This window comes from Dromaius novaehollandiae, chromosome 31, assembly GCF_036370855.1.
Source record: "Dromaius novaehollandiae isolate bDroNov1 chromosome 31, bDroNov1.hap1, whole genome shotgun sequence".
NCBI classification, from domain to species: Eukaryota; Metazoa; Chordata; class Aves; order Casuariiformes; family Dromaiidae; genus Dromaius; species Dromaius novaehollandiae.
Genome location: NC_088129.1, coordinates 1,303,125 through 1,327,146, shown reverse-complemented (window position 1 = coordinate 1,327,146; position 24,022 = coordinate 1,303,125). Strand labels below are relative to the sequence as shown.

General features: G+C 48.4%; 3 protein-coding genes across 4 annotated transcripts in view; 2 read left to right on the top strand and 1 right to left on the bottom strand.

Annotated features, from left to right (window-relative positions):
- The window catches only part of LOC112993749 (deleted in malignant brain tumors 1 protein-like), a 231,267-nt gene that overhangs the window by 53,625 nt on the left and 153,620 nt on the right, over window positions 1-24,022 (bottom strand). The gene's annotated exons all lie outside the window — the stretch shown is intronic.
- The window catches only part of LOC112995596 (deleted in malignant brain tumors 1 protein-like), a 58,842-nt gene that overhangs the window by 4,660 nt on the left and 30,160 nt on the right, over window positions 1-24,022 (top strand). Inside the window, exons 2-7 of one of the 2 annotated variants that reach the window (XM_064499560.1) lie at window positions 9,702-9,878; window positions 11,675-11,995; window positions 12,980-13,309; window positions 13,761-14,075; window positions 15,308-15,622; window positions 16,012-16,326. In XM_064499560.1, the coding sequence (XP_064355630.1) occupies window positions 9,806-9,878; window positions 11,675-11,995; window positions 12,980-13,309; window positions 13,761-14,075; window positions 15,308-15,622; window positions 16,012-16,326 (1,669 nt within the window). In that variant the 5' untranslated portion in view covers window positions 9,702-9,805. Of the gene's footprint in view, window positions 1-9,657; window positions 9,879-11,674; window positions 11,996-12,979; window positions 13,310-13,760; window positions 14,076-15,307; window positions 15,623-16,011; window positions 16,327-24,022 lie in introns of those variants that run through there. The other variant, XM_064499559.1, reaches the window with a different exon arrangement.
- On the top strand, window positions 16,340-22,116 carry LOC135324102 (deleted in malignant brain tumors 1 protein-like). The gene is made up of 5 exons (XM_064499611.1): window positions 16,340-16,884; window positions 17,210-17,524; window positions 18,416-18,730; window positions 20,065-20,211; window positions 21,251-22,116. The coding sequence occupies exons 1-5, from the start codon at window positions 16,716-16,718 to the stop codon at window positions 21,391-21,393; spliced, it is 1,089 nt and encodes a 362-aa protein (XP_064355681.1). The 5' UTR covers window positions 16,340-16,715; the 3' UTR covers window positions 21,394-22,116.

Here is a 24,022-nt window from a genome sequence, read left to right as displayed (position 1 = left end):
TGGGCAGGTAAGGGACCAGAGGCAGTCAATAGGCTGGAGGGGTGCAGGGCAAGGTCAAGGCAAGCATGCATGCGCCCAACTGAAAAACTGGTTTAGCCTGAGGAGACACAGGGAATCTGGTTGCTCTATGACGAACCCTGGAAAGTGGAGGGAGATGTCTGAGCTATGGGGCAGCAGTGGCACAGGAGGAAATAGAGATAAAGCAGGCATGGAAAGGGTGAAAGTGAGGAACCTTCAGAGCAGGCAGGAAAGAAACAGCTGCCTGGGGCCTGGAAGCGGGAAGGTGAGAAACAGTGCAAAGAGAGCTAGCGGGGATTGTGCAAAGCATGTGTGCAAGGTGAGTCTGTGAGCAGGGAGTGGGTCTGGAGGGCTGGGATAGGGCTTTGGAGCTGTGCTTGGATGTGGAGTTGAGCATGTGTGCACATGTTGTGCAGCTGATAAGGAGGACTCTGATCATCCGTGGGGTCCACCACGGCAGCAGGATAAATCAGCAGTTCCCCAGTCCTTTCCCTGCCCTTCTGTAACCTCAGGCCTTGGCCCCTCCCATGTTGTCCCATTCCCAAACTGCCATCCTGTTCACCTGATCCCTCCGTTTCTAGCCACTGGGATCTGGCCATGGCTCCTGCATGGCCATGGAGATGAATTCATCCCCGCATTGGGTGGTTTATTAAAGGAGGGCAGATGAATTAGATATGGCACACACTTTGTTATTAATGCCACAATTATTCAGCGTAAGTTTCAAAGCAAAATCTTTTCTACTTTTGTGCCAGGTTACTGAGAACTTTTGTTTTGCAAAGCCTCTCCTCCCCGACCCCTTCTCCTCCCAGGGGTTTGGCAGCCTAACACTTGCAGATAAGAGAGACAAGAAATCATTTTTCCTGCACTCACCCTCATTTGATATCAGAAAGCCCCAGCTGCAAGGTCAGAGGAAACCAGGCACTGCTAATTCCTGTTTCTACATAATGTTATGATTTAGCTTACATAACAAGGGGAAGGTGATGCAGCAGAGAAGGAAGGGGAGGGCTGCAGAGGTAACACTGTGCCTCGCTGCACAGCTGCTATGGCACCAATGAGGCTGCCAAAACCCAGATCCCCCTCAGGGCTGCTGTTTCCCTGCCATGCTTTGACCTCCCTCCATCCCCAGTCCTGAAAGTTGCAGGAAGTGAGAAGACGTGGCCTCCAAGAGGAGGTGGCTTTCTCCTGCCTTGTCGTGATCCATATGTGTGGAAAAAAGGAACATCCACCTGGGCAGCAAGGGGGCACGAAGCAGGCAGCTGCTCTCAGTGGCATCATCCCACAGCTAAAACACAACAGGAAGCTTGATGGCTGTCTTTGCCTTTCACCAATGCACAGCCTTTCCCCCCCTCCCCCAGCTCTGCCCTAGCACTCGGCAGCCCCCCAGCACTGCCCTAAAGCTCTCTAAACAGCCTGCAGCACTACCTCATAGCTCTCTACGCAACCAGCCCTAAAAATCACCATGACCTCTAGCATTACTGTATGTTCTCTTCACAGCCCCCTGTCACAGTCCTATAGCTACTGTACCCTCAGCATTGCTTTATATCTGACTGTGACCCACAGCCCTGCCTTTTAGCTCACCATGTTTCTGGCTCCACCTCACAGCTCACTGCGTAGTCCTATAGCTGTCCAGTATAGATCTCTGCTTCTCTCAGCTCTGCCCTATTGCACGCTTACACAGTCCTCCAGCACTGCCCTATCAATCTCCATACATCCATTGCTGCCCTAAGTATCTCTGCACAGCCCCCCAGCATGGCCCTATAGCTCATGGTGCCCCTAGTTCTGCCCTATAGCTTTCTGCACTGCCCCCCAGCACTGCTCTGTGTCCCTCTGTGCCCTCTTGCACAGCTCTATCGCCCTCAGCTCAGCTTTCCAATACTGCCCTACAGCTGTGCCATCCAGCACTGCCCTGTAGCACTCTGCAAAGGCCTCCAGCCCTATTCGGTGGCTCTCTGTGACCCCAGCATTACCTTATATCTCGCTGCACAACTTCCCCCAGCTCTGCCCTATAGCGCTGTGCCCATGAACACTGCCCTAGAGATCCCTGCAAGGCCCCCAGCACTGCCCTGTAGGTCTCTGCACAGCCCTGCAACACTGCCCTATAGCTCTCCATGTCCTCATCAACGTCCTATACCCTACTGTGCCATCCAGCACTGCTCTATAGCTCTCTGAGCAGTCCTCCAGATCTGCCATGTGGATCAGTGTGACTTCCAAACTAACCTAAAGATCTCAGTGCCCCTCCCCAGCACCGGCCTGTAACGCTTTGCACAGCCCCCAGCACTGCCCTATAGCTCTCTGCACAAGCCTCCAGCACTGCCCCATAGGTCTCTGCCCAAGTCCCATCATGTGTGAATAGGGCAAATTACTGGGGGTCCAACTTTATCAGCACTCAGAACTGCTTTGGGTGAGAAACACCCCAGATCTGCGAGGAAGCAGAGTCAAGAGTCCTGCCACCACTCAGGCCTGGGGCTCTGAGGCATGAACCAATTCCTGGGCTTCCCTGGGGAGGGCTCCCTGGAAGCGGGCACCCCATGGCAAATGTCAAAGGGCTCTTGCACCTGCACCTGAGCTTTGAAGCCAGAACCCCCTCACCAGCTGGGCCCAGTCCTGGATCAGACTCCAGCGGCAGAGCTCACACAGGCTTTCCCAGAGCCGTGCCCTCTGCAAATATGCTGCTCCACTTTCCTGCCCATTGGAAGGAACTTCCTACCCCATGTTTGGGGTATGCTCATTGCTCTGTGCATGCAACTACAATACGGCAGTATTTCCAAAGAGGGCACTTGATTGCACACCTTTGCCTCCAGATTGGCGGGGGTAGAGTCCATTCCAGCACTTGGGCATGACAGAGAGCAAAATGGGAAAATATCTGCCTGAAACAGATCTGATTTCCTAGGAGATGTTAGGCATACCACCTCCGGCACCTTCACAGTGGAGACAGAAAGGAAGTGAAAGGCATGGACAGACGATGGCACCAGATCCCAGTCCCAGGGCTCTGCATCCCAAAGTGACTTTCTGAATAGACTGTTACATTTAAAATCTTTTTTCTTTTTTTATTAATGGGAAAAAAGGAACCACGCTTTATGCTTAAGGCCAAGGATTTATTGTTCGTATAACTGAAATCTTAGCTGTCTAATCAGAGAATTACCACTTCTTCAGGTCTCATTAATACAGGTGAAGCAAAGTAAATAAGAGCATAGTCTTCTACAGCAGACCTCAATGCAGTTAAATTGTTATACACTTGATTTCTGCTATCTACCCATTTCTCTAGCATTATGCTTACCCTTTTCTCTCTGTGTCCTCAGATCTGTGGCAAGTCCTTTGTGGGAAGGAGCGTGATGTTCATGTTGGTGATTTTTCCTTCCTTTAAGGTCCACTAGGGACTATTTTTATGCTTCCTAACATGCTCTGACACCTTTTTTTTTTTTACTCCTCACTGGAAAGATGGGTGCACATGGCGGTGGAAAGCCAGTCCTTAGAGTGGAGGCAGAAAAGCCTGCCTGATTGCATCACTGTGCAAAGTCAAGGCTAGGGCAGGGATGTGCTGAGGAGCAAAAACCAGGAGACAAAAGCCACTGAAACCGGAGCACAGAGCAAGAAGGATTCCTCCAGGCAGACTCTTGCCATGCCGCTTTCTCTGCAGCCACTGGAGACGCTCTAAAATCTGTGGCAGAGAAGCAGGCCAAAGTAACGCAAAGCTAGAGTCTCATGTCCTGGCAGTCCATCCACAGCCCTTGAGGAATGTTTATACTCAACAGAGATTAAGAACAGCAAAGGATAGTCCCACACTCTTTGTTTTGGATCACTCACTCCCAAGGTAATTTCCCACAGCTCTTTGGGGTCAAACCACACAAAGGCACTTGGATGCTCCCAGGATGTTTCAGTTCTTAACTTTGTCTGTGATGTAATATGGCAAAATTTTTCATTATACCTTTGGAAAGGAGAGAGGAGATCCCTTTCTCTCTGCTGACTGTAAGAGAGCCAAGGGCTTTCATTTGGCTCTGGGACTTTCGGGTATCTCCATGAGGGCAGCTGAATTCCAGCCTTAGTGTCTGGACGGGGCTATATAAATAGTGTTATCTCCACTCCAGCCTCTCCAGGAGTTGGAAGGAGGTGTTATCTCTCCATCCTGTGCTTTGCAAGAAACAGCTGCTGGGTCTGGTGTGGACTGTGACTCTGAACCTCAGGCTGCCTGCATGTACACCTTCATCACAGCACCCTCACCACAAGCCACCTTGAAGTCCTGGCTCTCAAAGCTCAGCTGGTTATAAGGAAGCTGGTTATCAGATATATGGGATTCATCTCATAATATAGCAGAAGCTTAATCATTTTGGGCTAGTTGTGCTCCAAATATTTCAGTGCATTTGGAGAGGGGATATCTGATCTCTCGTTCTGAGAAGGGAGAAGCAATGCACTGCTTGCAGAAGAAGCAATGTCAGGTTGAAGCAATGCACTGCTTGCAGAGGGGCTGTCAATGTAAAGGGGACAGGAGAAAGGAAAGTCCACTCCATATCTCCTTCCTAGCATCCCAAACCAGCTTCTACAAGGCTTCACAGTGCTGATGTGGAGGACCTTGAAAGCTGGAACATTCAGCTTCTGTCACAGAGGATTTACTGAGATTTCTTGGCTGCTTCCAAACAGTGCAATGTGGGGAGACTTAGCTGTCCCGATGGCTCTGCCCCTTGTCTGGAGGTGCAGATCCTCATATCTGGGCAGAAATAGGGAAGCCTTTGCAGTAGACTAGCAGGTGCTGGCTCAAGTACAAAGTGGAGGCAGAAGCAGCATTCCTGTTCTGGTTTGGTTTGAGTATAGTAGTAGGCATGCAAAGTTTTTGAGGTGCACCTGCAGGATGTCTTTGAAGGCACTTGACATGGTGACAGTAATACAAATATTTCCCTGGTTCTGGCTCACTAGAGCACTCTGAAAAGCACATAGATTTCTTCAGAGTTGTGAAGTTTTCATGCATTTCTGACGATATGAAGGCCAAGCTCCTTTTTGTCAGCCATCTGCCCTAAGGAGTTGTAGATGTTAAAGAATAGCGAACTGAAACTGTCTACAGGTAGCCGCTTAGCACAACTTCTATAAAACTTGCTTAGCATGAGGAGCTAAATCTGCTGAAGCCTTAGGCTGCACTTAGATAAAATAATGAAGTTTTACTTAGTCCAGTAAGAAAAGGGCCTCAGAGCTGGTTCAAGCTAGGAAGATAAGGAAGTTACAAGCAGTCTGCATTCCTGCGTCTCACACTCCCAAAGGGAGGGTGTCAAGGCTTTGAAATAAGACCAGTGCAGGGCATTAGGACCTTGAGGGACAAAGCCTTAGCTCACTGCTGGGGCAGTGTTAATTGCTATGATTTAGAATCACCTCCTCCTCAGGACCTTAAGACACAACAGTAAGACCCAACAAAAACAGAGGTACAACCGTCATCAGAGACCTCAAAAAACAAAAATAAGGAGAAAAACAGCTTGCCTCAGAATGACGATGAGACCCAATGAGGAGCAGGAGACCCCAGACCAAAAAATTACTATTGGTCTAACTACCACGTGAGGGGTGGGAAATGTAAGTTGAAAAAACTATAATTGCCTAGGATTTGTTTATGTTAGAGTCCCTCTTAGGAGGCACCCAGCTCGAGCTGTAATTACTGCACGCGCGTCATTAAAATTTAATTATTTAATTTGTTTTGATTTGGCTCTGAACTTTTCTGCGGGAACCTAGGGTCGGGCCCTGTTATGGTGGTCGACAAGCCTAATTTCCATAACAGTTGAACATGATGGCCAAGGAGAAGGTGATGGTTCCTACAGCTGGTCCTCTGCACTCCCACTAAGGATGTCTAGCTGTTTTGCAGACGTAACTGTACCCTATGCAGCCTGGAGGTAGTGTTAGGGGCGGTAGCACACCATTTTCTCCCTTGAAGTAGAAACTCCTGTAGGAAAATATGGTTTGAAGTGAGTGGACTATAATTTAGAGTGCAGCACAGGACAAGAGGTATAGGGGCAAGGAGATGACAGTGCAGTGGCTGGGCATGGCTCCCCAGAAGGATGAACCCAGATGGAAGGTGTCATGCTCCTGTAATGGAGCATCGCATCGATGGTTATATCGATTCCATCACACTGAGAGACATCAACAGCATTCACTAGCTGTTCAGCACTCAGCCACTGAGCCCTGTACTAGGGAAAGGGTGTCAAGAGACCTTGCTGCTTCCTGCAAGGATGAAACCCTGTGACACTGAGTGTCTGCAGGACAGAGGGGTGGGAAAGGCACAGAGGAGAGGAGAGCTGGAACAGACACCTTACCATGTCAATGGGAACTGCATCTCCTTTCTTGCCCCACTGCATCTACTCCTGGCCACAAACCACCCCCAGCCTCATCAGCACCAGGTCAGAAAGCCCTAAAGGACCTTGCCACCACCCAGGGCATCTGTAGGATGTGGGATTGCAGCCATTTGCAGCAGGCTGTCCAGGGAGCACACCCTCTGTCCCTCTTAAGGAAAAGGGAGGAAAGATTGTGGCTCAGAGTCAGAGTCCACACCTTTTCTGGGAAGAAGTTGATTTCGGTTTCCATATGACTGTAGAATAAGAGCAAGGGAAACCTGTGCTGCAGTCTTGGCCAAGGCAGAGAAGCCTCCCCTCTCCTGGCTGCTTCGGGAAGCAGCAAAAAGGGCAATGGCTCCTAGAATAAGTAGGTGTGGCAGATCTTCCAGGTCTGTGTTCCTGCATGGTGTTGGGGTAGTACCATTTTAAACTCGAAATAGGATCTGGAGGAGATGGAGATCAGGAAATGAGTGGACAAATTATCTGCACAAAAAAGTGAGAGGACCCACCCAATCACACATGCTCTCCAGACGAGGGAGGGGAAACTGGAAAGTTAACAAAACCAGCAAGTGAAGCTAAAGCATTTCAGGAGGCTGGCTCCCCCACCCAGAGAGCAAGCAGACCTCTGTGTAGTATTTAACTCTGAAGTGCATTTCTTCATTCACACACAGACAGGACTGGCTACGGGGAGAGGAGGGGAGCTGGATATACTTCTCCTGCTGCAAGAAGAGAGAGAACAACCTCTACCTGGCTCACCCCACAAGAAGGGCTGTGCAATAATGTCCTTCCCTTAAATTTAGGCTACCTGCTCCTCCTGTTGGGAGAGAAGTATGTGCAGTTAGTGCCCTCTTCAGGAATGCTAGTGTATGATATTTCCATGCACAGAGCAATGAGCATAGCCCAAACATGGGGTAGGAAGTTCCTTCCAATGGGCAGGAAAGTGGAGCGGCATATTTGCAGAGGGCACGGCTCTGGGAAAGCCTGTGTGAGCTCTGCCGCAGGAGTCTGACCCAGGACTGGGCCCAGCTGGTGAGGGGGTTCTGGCTTCAAAGCTCAGGTGCAGGTGCAAGAGCCCTTTGACATTTGCCATGGGGTGCCCGCTTCCAGGGAGCTCTCCCCAGGGAAGCCCAGGAATTGGTTCATGCCTCAGAGCCCCAGGCCGGGGTGGATGTAGGTCTCCTGCAGTTGTGAGTGCTGATAAAGTTGGACCACCTGTAATTTGCCTTATTCACAAATCTTGCAGCCTGGCTACACATGACATGACTAGCTCCTTCTTTTTCCCAGTGTGACACCCCTCTTTCTGGACAATTGCCCTTTGAGGGCAGGATGGGGGCCTTGTGGGGAGGGTGGGGTTTCTGCCTCCCACTCTTTTCCTACTAAAAGAACTGTCCTGCATGCTTTCAGGAAAAGTTTGGGGAGGGCATGTGAGTGCCTGAGATGTAGGCATGTGTGACTTTTACCCTGTGGTGTGCCAGAGGATAGGACAACGTTTTTCTGCTGCTTTGCTCTTCCCAGCTGGAAGCTGCTCCCTTCAGGCAGACTGCCAAAATGACTGCTGTCAGAGGCAGAAGCACTATGGTATGCGGCCTGATTTGTCATCACAGTTACGGGCTGGAAGAGATGCTTACGCTACTTAGGACCTCCATGAAGAAAGGGGAATGCAAGAGGATGCTGACCAGAAATCAATGTCCTGTGCAGAGGCAGTGCAGGAAATATCTTGAAACCCAAGCAAAGCAGCTACAGCAAATTGTGGCTTAATCTTTTTCATGCCTTTGTACCAATTTGGGTCTATCAAATTCATCTTTTTACCACTGGTGGGGGTGGGGGGTGGAGCGAAAAGAGAAAATAAGTTTGTTTTGCCTTCTAACCTCTATTGGAAAGTCTCCTTGGACCCATTTGTAATGAGACAAGCATTTCTGGGGGTGGTTTATACCAACCAGTCATCACAGACCTCTGTGGAGATTCCTTGCCACTGATTTCATGGGCTGTCAAAGTGTTTGGCTTAGACTAGCTCAAAATTACAGGTGATGAGTCCAGGTTCACTGCTGCATTAGCACAATCCCTACCTTTATCTTGTACCTTAGACCTAAGCCTTGCCTTGCCTACCTTAAACCAAGACCAAAACTGAAATCATAGCTCAACCGGAGATCTGTTGGGAAGAATAAACCCAGTGTTAAATCCTAATAGCAGCCCTAAATCAGTATCTGCCCCAGCCATTTCTTCAATCTGTCCCCAGTGAGGCATGGTTGAAATCCTGGGGTGAATTATAGAGATCCCATACCATGCCATTTCTGGGTGAGGCTGAAGAGGAGGAAGAGTCATGGGGAAGACGGCAGCTTAGGCCCATGACCAGTATGGAGGCAGCAGGAGAATGGGGGAGGATGCTCTGGAACACCAGTCAGTGTGTCTCTTCCACCATCCCTGCAGTGCTTCAGAGTTGAGGATGTCACAGGCTCTCATGCTGGTTTGTGCCTACTCTGTGCTGCAACTATTCCTTTCCTCTGCCCCACAGGAGGAAAAAGAGAACAAGAGCCAGACAGAAAAAAAAGGAGTCTGTCATCCTCTTCTCAGCTACTAATAATGAGGCAATCCTGTGCAGAGCTGTTGCCAGTCAGGGTCTCCCTGGTTCAGCACAGCATGGTTGTATTGCTGCTGATCTGCAGTTCACAGAGCAGCAATGGCAAGATCATGGTAGGGTGGTGACTGGAGGTTCAGAGCACACACACAGGCACAGCTGCAGGCTAGAAGCAGCCTTGCTGTGCACATTTGCGCTGGAGAGGGAGAAAAGGACATTTTTTGGACAGGTTCAGTAAGTTTGCGCTGAATTCCTGCTTAAAGTTCAAAAGAAATTGCCTGTATGCTGGAAGTGGAAGAGACATCTGCCATCCCCCCAAGAGCACTTGCTACCTCTCTCAGGGCTCTAAGACACTCCTGAATGGTTGTTACCATGAGCAAATCCAGGAGCCTTGATCTTTATGGGAAATCTCCAAAGCAAGATATTTCCCAGAGCTGACTTTATAGTCAGCATTGCAAGAAAGTAGGATATTACATCAGGTAAACTTTTTGATGTGAAGATGAGACCCTAAATACAAGCCCTGCAGGCCTTCCCCAGGCCTCCCTATTCTGTCTCAGATGTCCTCTTGTGAAGTGAACCCATAAGACATCACCCGAAAGGCTCACCTTAGCTGATCCCAGAGCATACTTGTTTGCCACCAAAGATAAAGCTGAAAGCAGAAGATTCAGTTCCCTTTCATAAATCTGGGTCTATGTGATGCAAGTGTAACTGTGGGAAAGAGAGGGGACACGCAGGGGGAAGGACAAGTACAGAAAGCCTCCTCACACAATTCTCTCTATTAGATCTTTGCTTTATTTCCTCTCCAGCTGGTGATGGTGGAACTGAGCTCAGCCTTTGCTGAGCCCATCTCTTCCTGCACAAGGCTGGGACTGGCTTATGCAAAAGTCTTTTGCTCCTGACTGGACATCCCATGGGCAAAAGGCTGTCTGCCCGTGCTGGACCTGTGACTGCGGAGATCCTCATCCTCTTCGCAGGGCTATGTGGTGAGTGCCTTTTGCACCAGGCAGCATGTTCCCCTGCCTGCTACTATGCTTTTGCATTTTCTTGCATGTCCCCCGATGCTTGTTGCGTATGTTTTGGGGATGCACAACACTGGAGTGCTGTTGCTCCTCTTCATTTCTGCGCAGTTTAATTGTTGTTACTGCAAATTTATAAGGCACACATTTAGAAAGTGACGTGCGAGTAACATCCATGGTTTGCTGGGTAGAGCAGGAAGTGGGGCACATGCAGAACTACCATGCCCAGGTAGTATACAGCAGCTCTGTTCCAGTTGATTTCTGAAGAGGGTTAAAATCTCATTCAAAAATGCCAGCATTTTCTAGAAGGTGGATGCCACAAAAGGTGAGAAAAATGTTTAGCTGTAGAGTCACACAGCAAATTAGGAATAAGCAAACAGCCTACAGGGAATGGAAGGGAGGGCCATCCACTGTCAAAGTTATGGCCAGTGGCCAAAAAAAGAAATAACACAGAGTGGCTTGCAAAGGAAATGATGACAGATAGACAGTCGAGTAAAAGCAAGGGAGGAAAAAAATGTAGAAATCAAAGATGTGCTGAATGAGTGGGTTGCTGCCATTTCAGTCAAGATGATATGCTACAGAACTTGAAGGGTAAAAAAGTGGGTAAATGGGAATTACCTCCTTTTCCAGTATGGAATCAAACGTTACAGTGCTGTTGTGCTTGGGCCAGGCTGATCTGAGAAATGAAGACAGATGGTTTTAGAAAATAAGGCAGCCCAGGGCAGTCAAGTAGAACTGTGTGCATAGCATCTCTGGCACATCCCCTGGTAACCTCTCACTATTTATAGATCAAAGTGTTTCCACTTATATATCAGAGTTTTAGGCTGATGTCAAAGCTTTTATCTTCCATGTTTGCATCCTCACCCACGTCTGCTTGCAGTCCCTTTTATCCTTTCCTGACCTGTGAGCTTTTACCTGAGGTCATGCAGTGCCCATAGTGTTTTGGCTGGATCTCCTTCAATCTTCCAGAACAGTTTCTGCAGGAGGCGATCCCAGCTGGACATAGTCATTTTCTGGGAGACATTTTACTGCATTTTGGCAAGTTCATGTCCTTTATGTTCTCTTCTGCTGTCTGCCAGTGAAGACCTCTCTGGAACTGTTTAGGCTAGGACATCTTTTTGAAGGGGATGTTTGGAGTGTGTCAGTATTTTTTCCTACATTTTACATTGCTTTTACTGTGCATTCTTGCTCAAAATTGCTCCTGCAAGGAGCCTGTAACTCAATTACATTTAGACTTGTAAGTTCACCCTAAAACCTGTGCAGAGTCAGGCACTTGAGCAGGAATTAGTAAGCAAAACACCTTAAAGCATTTTGGCCTTACTGGTTTTGAGGGACTGTGTTCTCATCTGTCTCTAGCAGGAAAAGCCTGTGGTTTTCCTAACAGACGGCTTCCATGTGGTCCTGTAAAAAATATTCCCCTGATAGAGTCATCGTGCATTTCTGTTATAGGAACAGGGGGGTTAGGCTGCATGAGACTGTTAGCAACCCTTCTGTTGTTTATGTAAGCAAAATCATAACATTATGCAGAAGTAGACAGCAGACCAGGCGGTGCCTGGGTCACTCTGGTTTTGTGTTCTACTGTCTCTTGACAAACATGTTCCCGCTGCTCTGTTGCCATTCACGTCTTTCTCTCTCACTGGTTCTTCCCTATTCCTGTCAGTCAACCAGTAGAGACTGTTGAAAAAGGAAATGCACTCCAGGCTGTTGTTTAGCTTTATATTTTCCAAGGTTTCTCACTAACATTTCCTTTTCTTCATTATCAGCTTCAGGTCCTGCCCAAGTAAGACTCGTAAATGGCCCTGATTCTTGTACGGGTCGGCTGGAGGTGTTTTACAATGGTACCTGGGGGACAGTGTGTGATGATCACTGGGACCTAGCTGGAGCCCGTGTGGTGTGCAGGCAACTAGGCTGTGGGATGGCACTCTTGGCCTTTGGTGGTGCTCGATACGGGCGAGGAGCAGGCCCCATCTGGCTGGACAATGTGCACTGTGTGGGGACAGAAGTCACTCTTTCTGAATGTGAGGCCCAGCCCTGGGGAGTCCACAATTGTGGGCATGGAGAAGACATGAGCGTTGTGTGCTCAGGTGAGTCTTGATCCCATCACATCTTGCTTCACCTACTGTGGATATCGGTGTGGTCTGGCAGAGGAAGGGTTAAAAGATAACCGGGCAAACTAGAGTTCCTCCTTCGTGGTCATGGCTGACTTTATGGGATAACAGGAAGCCCTGTGTGAGCAGAGCACAAAGCATTGGCTAGGAAATGGTCCCGCTAATGTCAAACTGCCCTGATCCTCTGTCATATTGGAGCCCAATGCTGTAACAAGTTCAGTCCTAGCAGTGAAGTTTTCTGTCTCATGCAGCCTGCAGTTCCTTCCTCAGACTGCCAACCCAGGCTTAAATTAACCTATCTAAATATCTGAGTTCATAGTCATTGCCTCTTTTGAACTGAATGCAGGCTGCCTTTATAATCATGTCTAGGCAATATAGTCGGAGATATGACTCATGCCATCCTAGAGCAGATGCCTGCATTTGTTGGAGCACCTGGTTCTCCTTCAGCATCTGCTTTAAGACGAGATGAATAACTCCATCACCCATAGAAGCTGTTGGCTGGGTGTACTCTGATTGTGTCATGGGTGTAGGCATTCAGCTCACAGGTAGATACATATATATGGTCACCAAGAGCTAGGACCTTTAATTTTAAGCTCAATTCCATCTCTACAGAGAGGCAAAATGACTCCCCCCAGGATTTTGTGAAGAATCAGCCTTTTTACATCATTGCTCCAGATAATTTCTAAATGCTGTTCTCAGCTTCCATAGCTCTCATGTTCCCCCCACATCTCTTGCATCTGTTTGTCTCATTCTGTGTTGAAAACATCCAGGCTGCATCTCCTTGCCCATTTCTCAGCCTCGCCACTCTCTGGCTATACGGTGATTAAGATCTCCATGTGCACATCCTGATTGTTGGATGCCTTCCAGGCTTGCCTAGTGGGAGATGCTGCTACTAAGCATTGAGGGCAATTGCATGGCCAGCAAGGTCCCTGACCATTTGCTCTCTGGGGGTGTTTGCAGGGGCACCCAATCCAGATGCAATCCTGATCAGGCTGGTGAATGGCTCAGACCTCTGCTCTGGTAGAGTCGAAGTCTTTCATGATCAAGAGTGGGGCACCGTGTGTGATGACAGCTGGAACCTGGAGGATGCTGAGGTGGCATGCAGAGAGCTGGGTTGTGGCCCAGCACTGTCAGCTCCAACCGGGGCTCACTTTGGGCAAGGCTCAGGCCCCATCTGGCTGGATGAAGTCAGCTGTGCTGGGACGGAGGCTGCCCTTTCTCTGTGCCGGGCCAGATTCTGGGGAAGTCATAACTGCAACCATGGAGAAGATGCTAGTGTTGAATGCTCAGGTAACTCTGATTCCTGTCCCATCAGGGCTGGTGCCCAGGCTATCAGATTTTCTTTCTTTCTTTTTTTTTTTTTAATCATGGGAAAGGTGCTAGGAAAAGGTGCTGTGCTGCAGAAGTGCTTTGAGATGGTCCTGGATATAGATGTCTATATAGCAGTCCTGTAAGTGGAGGTGGGAAGAATCTCTGGGTGATGTGTTCCAGGGAAGGGAACAGGGAGCTTCAAAGGTGACATCTGCCCTGATGTTACACTGACTCCCAAGGGACTGTGAATTTGGGGAGGAGGGGAGTGCATGAGGAGAGCCTGCTTTTCTTGTTGTGGGACTGTAATTTCTTCATCCTTTGGCTGTGAGGTTCTCTGATGATTTAAGCAACAGACTCCTGACTCCAGGGCAGTTGCAACTCTGTCATGTCTCCTGGGACATTTGGATATTTGGCACTTGTCTCTTTTCAGAACCAACTCAGCTCCGGTTGGTGAATGGCTCTAGCCGCTGCTCAGGGAGAGTTGAGGTTCACCACAACCAGCAGTGGGGAACTGTGTGTGATGACAATTGGGGCTTAAATGATGCAGAAGTGGTTTGCAGGCAACTGGGCTGTGGGATGGCCATATCAGCCCCTGGCAAGGCTCAGTTTGGGCAAGGACATGATCCTATCTGGCTGGATGAGGTGAACTGCACAGGGACAGAAGGTACCATCACTGAATGCGGTTTGATGTCCTGGGGAGCCCATAACTGTGGCCATGGAGAAGATGCTGGTGTTGTGTGCTCAGGTAAGTCTAGTCCAGGTCATGGCTTCAAGGACACCTGCATCTAATTTCAGTTTGTTTCCCTCTGCACACATTGTTTTCCTTTGTGTATAATACCATTGTGAGCAACAGTCAAAATGCTCGGGAGGTGAGGTAACTCTTCTTGCAGGCATCATATCAACAGATTATCTGGATGCATTCTTACCTGTTTGTGCTGTTCCTCTTTCTGACACGTTAAAATGTATCAGCTCACAAGTGGATCACCATGCACATCATGTGAACTTGCTCTGGATGTTTAAATGTGCTCTGAGGAGTCATTTGGTCATTGACACCCATGGAGCATGGATCCAGGCCATTCCAACTCTATGTCCCAAGGTTCTTCTTGACCCCTAGAGGTGGTCCAGGGTTGAAGGACATCCCTGCTATCCCTTCAGCTTGCAATGGGATGCCAGTCCTATGTTACCAGAAGAGCAAATCTAGGCGACTTCAAGGAATGCTTTGCAAGGAGCTGTAGCAGAGCAAAGCAAACAAGAAAGTACCGTGGAAAGACTCTCCTGGTCCCCATGTTTTATGCATGTATTGAAGGCAACCACCTATTGGGCTCTCTGTCTTGAGTGCAGTCTTAAAACCAGTTGAATTTCAAGACTCTCCTAGCCTGATGACTCTCCTATTGCCTCCAGCCAAAATACGCTGGTAGATGCTTAATACTGCCCTGTTCTTTTGCCAGCATCTGCTGTCAGCTTGTCCAGTTCTCCTCTTTCTTTGTTGTTCACTTCCCTTATGTATTGACAGAGTGAAGCCCTGTCCCTGTCCAACCTTCATTTTGCTATTGTGAATACTGCGTTTTAAAAATCTTTCCTCTTAGATGTGTTCTCCTAGGGAAATGCGACCACCCTAGCAGGCCTACTTATGTTTGTTCTGATGTTTATAGTTTGAACCACGTGTCCAAGGGTCTTCCTTACATTGCCTCCTGTCTTCTCTATGGGAAACGCTCTCCATGATGCATCCTACAAGGCTTTTACCTTCTCCACAGTGCACTGGCAGCTGGTAGCCATCCTGTCATTAGTGAAAAGAACCAGGCCTTTCCCTTCCTCTGTTGCTTCTGACTGAAGAGGCTGATTTGAATGGGGAAAGCACTGTTATGCACTTGTGCATTGTATGATTTCACACAGTTCCAAACAGCAGCAGGACATGCGCTTCATAGGACTGAGGCACACAGTATCCCTGTTTATTCATTTTGCTCATTCCCCCTTTAGAGCCCACAGAGTTGCGGCTGGTGAACGGCCCGAATCGGTGTGCTGGGCGAGTTGAGGTGCTTCACCACCAGCAGTGGGGAACCGTGTGTGATAATGACTGGGACTTGGAAGATGCTAAAGTGGTATGCCGGCAGCTGGGCTGTGGTGCTCCAATATCTGCTCCAGGCTGGGCTAGATTTGGCAGAGGCTATGATCCCATCTGGCTGGAGAAAGTGAGCTGCTCTGGGACAGAGTCTGCCCTTACCGAGTGCAGAGCCAAACCATGGGGAGTACATGGCTGTCATCATGGGGAAGATGCCAGTGTGGTATGCTCAGGTAACCCTCTGCCACTTTCCTCTTGCATGTTTGTATCCTGCTGCCACTGAGGATATGCATAACTATTTTCTCCAGCAGGCAAGGAAATGAGAATAAGGTCCCTGCTGCAAGGAGTGGTTATAACCCCAAGGAAGATCCTATCCCTGCTGCTTCCTCCATTTTTTTCTGGCTAGTTTTCAGCTCAAGTAAATAGCTACTGAGCTTCAGACTGTGTTCACATGGTGAAAATGACTGCGCTGGGTCCAGTGGGAATCTCTGGTCCTGCCATTTCATGAAGGTATCATGTCAGGGAGTGTAGAGTACAGTGCACAGCAGTCCTGCATGAGATCCCATGCCCAGGGTTATGTTCATGTGCTCTTCCTACAGCATCATTTGTGTCTTTGTTTCAGACCCAATGGCACTTCGGCTGGTGAATGGCCCAAGTCCCTGTGCAGGGAGAGTCGAAGTGCTTCATCAGCACAAGTGGGGGACAGTGTGTGACGATGAGTGGGGAGTCAGTGACGCAGAAGTGGTGTGTCGGCAGCTGGGCTGTGGGATGGCAGTCTCAGCCCCTGGCTTGGCTCGCTTTGGGCGGGGACGTGACAACATCTGGCTGGATGAGGTGAACTGCACAGGGACAGAAGCTGCCCTCTCCGAATGTGGAGCCAAGCCTAAAGGAGTCCATAATTGCCACCATGGAGAAGATGCTGGTGTGGTGTGCTCAGGTAGCTGCTGCTCATCTGCTGATGAACTAGTGGATACTAACACTGCAGAAACTTATTGGACCAATCTTCCCTCCTTGTCCATGGCTATATTCTTTCCACATGAGAATTCCTGAATCTCTAACACTGAGCCAAGATAAGTGTTGAATGTGTGGGGAGTCATTCTTCATGTCAGATCATACACTTGGTCTCTCCCTCACTAGGTCTCTCAGCATGAGATACCATCTCTATCTCTTCCAATTTCAGACCCAACTGAGGTCCGACTGGTGAATGGTTCAAACCGCTGTTCTGGGAGAGTTGAGGTGCTGCATAACCAGCAGTGGGGAAGTGTATGTGATGACAGCTGGGACTTGGATGATGCAGAAGTGGTGTGCCGGCAGCTGGGCTGTGGGATGGCCATATCTGCTCCACCTAGAGCTCGGTTTGGGCTGGGATATGAACCCATCTGGCTGGATGATGTGAACTGCACAGGCTCAGAGGCTGCCCTCTCTGAGTGTGGGGCCAGGCCATGGGGAGAGAGTAACTGTAACCACAGAGAAGATGCCAGCGTGGTGTGCCTAGGTAAGCTACCCCCATATCCCTTCATGGTGCAGCTCCACAAGGAGCCATGTCAGTGACACTAATGGAATCAGTACACTATTGTGTCCCTTAAGGGACATATGTGGATAACTCAACAGAGAAACTTATTTATCTTGGATACCCGAGGGCACTTAAAATATAATTAGATGTCTGTGTGTGTGTTGGTGATAATCTCTACATCACATGGTGATGTAGCTACGGTCTGGTGGCTATGGTGGCTATGGTCTGAGGTCCCATCTTCCTCATGCTTTTTGGTGAGCTACAGGAATTTGTGTGTTTGAGCTGCATTTGTCTTTCCTAATTCCAGGGCCAACTCAGCTCCGTCTGGTGAATGGCTCCAATCGCTGCTCTGGGAGAGTTGAGGTGCTTCATAAACAGCAGTGGGGAACTGTATGTGATGATGACTGGGACCTGAGTGATGCTGAAGTTGTGTGCCGGCAGCTGGGCTGTGGGATGGCCATATCAGCTCCAGGCTTGGCACAGTTTGGACAAGGATCAGACCATATCTGGATGGATGATGTTGAGTGCACAGGGACAGAATCCATCCTCTCTGAATGCAGGTCCAAGACTGGGGAACCAACTAATTGCAGCCATGAGGAAGATGCTGGTGTTGTGTGCTCAGGTAATTTTTTTTCCCAAGTAGGGGAAACTTGTGTTGTAGGAAGGGGGAATGGTGACTTTCTTGGTGACATGCTGTCCTCTGAGTTTGTGCAATATTAAACCTCAAAGTAGAACTGGGATGGCTGTTCTGCAGAGGACCTGTCCACCTTGTTCAGTGGCTGTGCTTGCCAGTGAAACCTTGGGGAGGTGGAAGACTGGAGCATCCTGAAAAACACTGAGTTGGTGCTGGACAAAAGAATTGAAAAAAGCAATGAGAGACATATGACCAAGTCTCTGAGGAGATGGAAAGAAAGATACTTTCCCTAGGGACCTAGAGGATAAGATTTAGATTTTGTTGCAATCCAGAAAGCCACTAAAAAATTGTTAGGTTGAGAGCAGGGTAGGAAGAAAGGACCCATCCTGCAAAGGTACACTGGATTTTATTCTTTTCCAGAAAGCATGTCTGAATTTTCTCTATTCCATAAATTGTCTTAGTCTAGCTTATGTTAAACTAAAACCTAGGTTTAAATATTCAAAGTCCCTCTGGTGTTTGGGGATGTTCAGTACAATGACAGGACCAGGCACTTCCTTCTCAAAGGTCTGGGCAATTCAACATTCCCAAGCACCACAGCAGCACAGTGTGTGAACACAGAACCACTTCCCCTGCTAGGAGTTTGGTGCCAAGGAGATCTAAATTGCAAGATCATTTCCATTACACAAGCTTTCAAACATGTTATTCTCAATGGCTGGAAATGCAGCGAGAGGTTCCTCAGTGGAAATTATCAGAAAAGGTGCAAAACTTGGTGATGCACATTAATCACATGATCACAGTGAACCGTGCAGGAATTGAAAGAGGCAAAGAATGAAGGCTTTGTGTCCACTTGTAAAAAGTGTGAGTCTTCTCCCATTTCAGATCCCATAGCACTGCGACTGGTGAATGGTTCAAATCTCTGTGCTGGGAGAGTTGAAGTGCATCACAAGGAGCTTTGGGGAACTGTGTGTGATGACGACTGGGACATAAAGGATGCTGCAGTGGTGTGCCAGCAGCTGGGCTGTGGAACGGCACTCTTGGCCCCTGGGAAAGCTCGATTTGGGCAAGGACATAATGCCATCTGGCTGGACAACGTGAACTGCACAGGGAGGGAAGGCACCCTCTCAGAGTGCCTGGCCAGGCCATGGGGGGAACACAACTGCAACCACGGAGAAGACGCTGGCGTAGTGTGCTCAGGTAATGTGGCCACTATCGTGATGGAAAATGGTCTAGTCAGGCAGCAAAGCATGCTGCCATTATCCCCTTGTTTAAGCTGAGTCAGTGCAGCTTTGAGACTGTGCACTTGTCAGTGGCTCAGGAGGGAGAACAAAGATGGGGTTTCATGCAGCACAAGCTGAATCCTACACTTTTAGATTCCATCTGACACAATGGAGTTGTGTTTAGTACCATGGTCAACACCTTGAGTGTGCACTAAGAATGAGGTGGTGGGGAACGATCCTGACACTAGGAAATCTTCTTTACGATGAAAACCTTCCAGGGTAGAAAAGAGGAGGACTTCTACCTGCAGAGCTACAGCATATAGAACATCCTCATGGCTGAACTGGGAAGCTGAGAGTCATGGTTGGTGTTGGAAAGACTTATCTCAGTATCCAGCCTTGCCCCTCTCTTCCCACTTGCCTTTGGAAAAGTCTGAAGAGTTGCAAGTCCTCTGGTTCTGCTCAAGGTCAGTGGGCACAGAGAGGTATCTCTAGGCACAGGCTGTGTCTTTCTGAGAAGGATGTCTTCATTCAGTGACTTACCCAAGTAAGGAGGCACCTGCTTGAGAGCCACCTGGACTTGAAAGCTCTCGCCCTTATGTAGGCTGTACATTCTGCAGACATCTCAATCCAGGATGGTCACTGAGGTTTCTTTGAGAAAAGAAACCAGCAACTGTGGGATGTGATTTGCAAAAAGGACCATTTGGGGATGGTCCAGCCCTAGCAGTGCCCACTGGGAATAAATCACCTTGCAAAGTGCCTGCTTGGAGCAGTCAGACTGAAGGCACATTGAATGGACTTTGACTTCCTCAGTGATCCACCTGTTGGTGGTTGTTGTGATGCTTCCCCAGTGGTGCATGCATGTGAGTTTCAAATGGCCATGACCAGTGCAATGGGCAGCTGGAGGTGCTGTACCACAGCGTGTAAGGGAGTGTGTGTGACAATGACAGGGACATAGCAGAAGCTTTCTCTGAATCTTCTTTCCTAAATTCAAGGATCACAGAATAATGTAGGTTGGAAGCAATCTCTGGAGAGGTTTGGTCTAATCTCCCACTCACAATTAGACCATGTTGTTCATGGCCTTCACCAGATAAGGATTTGAAGGTCTCCAGGAATGGAGTTTCACTGCCTTTCTGGTCTCTGTTCCAATATTTAGCCATTCTTACGGGGGAAAAAATATTTTCCACTGTCTCATGGGAACTTGCCGTGGCGTTAGTTGTGTCCTTTCTGTCTTATCCTTGTGCACTGCTGAGAAATTTATTTTTCCACTCTTAATTAGCTCTGTATGAACAGAGTTTTACTTTGTCCCCACAGGCCCTGTTATACTCCAATCTTCACAGCCTCTGCCACTGCTTCCATTGCTTATCTCAATCATGGCACCAGTCTTGATGCTGCTTTGTGGGGTTGTTCTGTACCAGAAGAGGAGAAGAATACAAAATAGGGCTTTTAATTCCACTCCAGGTGAGCTATGCTGTAGGTGAAGAGGCAAGCAGAATTTGTAGAGGAAGAGGGTGGTTGGAAATGAGGTTTGTTCAAAATGTTGATGTCAGCAAACCTTTGAACAGAAGAATATTCCTTTGGCTCATATTGAAAGGAACTTCCTGTTCTGCTTTGACCTCTTGTTTCCTAGTCCCTTTCACCCTTCTGTCATTCTCCTTCTTCCCAGTTTTTTCCTTTCTCTTTGATGTTATCTTTGGGTTATATCATGTTATGACATCTTTGGGTTATTAACTTTGGGTTATGATACACCTGTTGGTGGAACTGCCCTTAGCATGGGAGTGCCTTGCTGAATGTTGTCCTGCATTTCCTTTTGCTGCCTGCACAAACTTTACATTACACAGGCTCATTTATTTCATGCAAAGGGCAGCTCTGCTGATTCCCAGCTGCCCCTTTGGTCTGGCACCTGGAATATTTCACCATTCATCCAAGCAGTGAGAAAGGACCAGGAACTGTTCCATTTCTGAACTTTTAGGGATGTGGTGGACACTTCTGGAAACCAGGACGCACATGTTAAATAGCCGTGGATTGTCCTTCCTGAGAGATGAAAGGAAGGATCGGGGCTGGCCCAATCTCTTCCTCATGCTGCTAGTTTTATCAATGTAGTCCTCTACCTTTTGCACTCAGAAAAGGGACAGGATAGGAGGAAGGGGCCAAGAGAAACAAGCTACAAAGGGTTGGGTAATTCAGAGAAGTTACTGTGAATTCTGCTGTGAACTCTGCATTGAAGTTCAGGAGAGCATGTCCTTTACCCATTTGTCTCATTGGTATAGGTGTTACTTACAGGTCTGTGTATGATCAGATGAGGGAGACATCATTTTCAGGGCCAGATGTATCCCCTTTCTTTGCCAAATGCTGAAGACTCTGTCTAGAGAGGTGTACAAGGGGTATCAGCTGCCTGCAAAAGCAGCACCCTTAACTGTCTCATTAAAAGGGCAGGTTTCAGGCTGTGTTCCCTGGGATGCATGGGGCAAGCCTGTGACTGAATCCCTATGCTCTACAGGCTTTGTGCGCATGGAGGATCTGCTCATCTCTGACATCTCCCTTCCGACTCATGAAGCTGAGCAACTGGCAGCAAGAGCAGTTCCTACTGAGGATACTGGCAACAAAAGAACTCGCCTGGTGGGAGAAGACACCACACTGTGACAGCCACGTGCCAGCCAGCTAGAGATGGAAAAGAGTGTTGGGGGCACAGTATGAGTATGGAGCAAGGGGGATCAGCTCTGTGAGGCTTGCTCTTGGCCTCAATATGTAGGAGTTGTTGGTGCCTTGGGGTCTTCTTGGTACCTGCCAGGATGTGATGCTCCTGAGGACAGGTGTGTCATGCCTAGTACAGAATTTGGGGGTCAAACTGGGTTGCTGGTTCTGTCCTCAGGTTATGCAGTGCCAGGCACCAAGTGCTGTGTCTGGTTCTGCTAGGAGGGGTTGACTCTCATCTTGTGACTGCCCCATGCTGTCTCTGCCCCTCTCCGACTTCCAGCATGGTCTTTCCAGCTGTCATAACACTCTGCATCCCTTCAGAGGACCCCACAGCCACTCCCTCATCTGAGATTTCCCTCTGTGACCAGCCTGTGACCACTCCAGATGCAAAACTCTAGTGGTGCAGCTCTGTCTCATAGGGCAGCCCTGACACCATCGACAGCTCTGGACCACTTCTTCTCTACAAAGTTGGGTTTCTAGAAATTAATCCACCAGCCATCTCCCTGCCACCTCGGTCAGTCACCCCAAGCAATACAAGGCACGACACACACCTCATGGCACCAAAGAACTGCATGCAAAAGACATCTGATGCACAGAAATCTTTCAGGTTCATGCTTTCAATTTTTTGTGCATTTGTGAAAATAAACGTATTCTGTAACATTTAAGGAGCATTTTAGTGCCCCCTCCCCTTCTTTTCAATAGCTATTCACTGTAGTCAGTGGAAGCTGCAGAACAGTTGAGCTTATCCCCAAGTAGATGCCTGGAGCTTGTCTTCCTACAACTCTCAAGTTGAAAACCTTTGCAAAGTCCACGGACAGTACTGGTTGGGAGTTCCAGTCAGCCCACACATGGGTATTTAGAGTCATCTGAGATGTCCCAGGTCTAGGACATTTACGTGGAGCTGGCAAATATGATAAAGGACCTATGGGTAACTAGCTGCCTCTGTGTGTGGACAACAGTGATGTCATCCTTCTGCTGCATTCCCAAACACTCTCCCGTGCATGATGTCTGGGGACACTGGTCTTCTTGAGACTCTGGGAGCAGGACTTTGCCAGAGGAAGGATGCTGGTTGGAGGTTAGGGTGTTGTTGGTCATAGACTGCTCATGGGTCATCTACTTTGGAGAGTAGACTCCAAGTGATGCAGCCAACACTACATGCCCCCAAACAGCTGCCTGGAAGCAGCAGAAAAAGCTGGCAGTGAGGGGAGCCGGTTCTCAGCTCTGCGGACCAAATTCTTGCAAGGACTGGCAAGCCATCAGGTTAGACTCTTCCTTGCTCAGAAGTCTGGCAGTGCCCTTGTTGGAGGGTACCAGCCTCCGTACCACCTCCTGCACCTCCAGCCCTCTGGGGGCAATTCATATTGCAGGATACTGCTTCCATGGGATTGCTGAAAACTAGGATGGGATTATGGGCAGCCAGGCAGGACTCCATGCAGGACCCCATTAGATAGTACTTGCAGTATAATGATAGACACTATGTAGTCAGGTCAGTACTGTTCATGAAATAATTCCATGTGCATAGAAAATACATAGGTAGCCAAACAGAAGGAAATGGAATGAGTGATGTGTTAAAAATGGTTGTTGTGATGGTTGAAAAACATGAACATCTCCAAGTCTGCAGAAGAGCAGAGGTATGCAGGAGACAGGGAATGCACACTGAGTTGCAGAGGCTTGGAAAATGAGGGATTGGACCGCCCAGAGAGGACTGATCGGGAAGCTAGAAAACTAAGAGATGGCTTGCATGACATGTGGAAAGCATCTGTGTGCCTAGGGAAATGGAGAACATCTAAAAAGGCCAAACAAGCCAACAGCTCAGGGAACTAACAACACTTGTGTAGGACCGGAGAGGAGATGGGACTCTCTCACCAAGTCTGTAGCTGTGGTATGTGCAGATGAGTGTTTAGGGTTTGTGGAAGTGCTCCCTCCAAGTAGCAGCTCTTAGTGTTAGCCTTGAATTTACCTGGTGAATGAACAGTTAATAATCCAGTGGGTGGGAATGTGAAAAATTTTTGATCAATGCCTGCATGGATGGGGGTTGGTCCTAGGCTGTGTTGCACTATGGGGAAAAGTGACCTGCCCAGGGGTAGCTTATCTGCCTTATTTTACATGTCTAGTAGGGCTGAGATGAGTTGAGTTGTGCCTAGGAGCTGCCTGATTCTCTCCTTTGGCTATGGATGGAGGCAAGATGCAGGCATCTAATGTAGACATCCCCAGATCACCTATAGAGACATACATTTTAGTGTCTTTATTTGCTAACTGGTTAAGACTACCTTAATAAACCGGAGCAAACAGTCTTAATTCCTTGCAAGCAGGACCTGCTTGAAGGGAGGGTTATGCTCAAAATCTTGTCATGGGCCAAAAAGAAGCACACCTTTTATGGAAAGCCAAGAATATATTAGTACAACTGAAATCTTAACAGTCAAATCCAAGAATCACTATGAGTCCAAATCTATGTATTACAGAAAAAGGAAGAAAAAGAAAGTAACTAAATGAACCTACAATACAGAAGAAGACTCAACAATAACAATGCAATTCAAATTGTTATTCACACACTCCCTGGTTTCTATTGCTTTTC

Bases quoted from the DNA above. Each gene is read 5' to 3' on its own strand.
- LOC135324102 (XM_064499611.1), top strand. From the start codon at position 16,716: ATGGCCATATCTGCTCCACCTAGAGCTCGGTTTGGGCTGGGATATGAA. The intron at 16,885-17,209 runs GTAAGCTACCCC...TCCTAATTCCAG, and splicing joins TGCCAGCGTGGTGTGCCTAG to GGCCAACTCAGCTCCGTCTG. The intron at 20,212-21,250 runs GTGAGCTATGCT...TATGCTCTACAG, and splicing joins GGCTTTTAATTCCACTCCAG to GCTTTGTGCGCATGGAGGAT.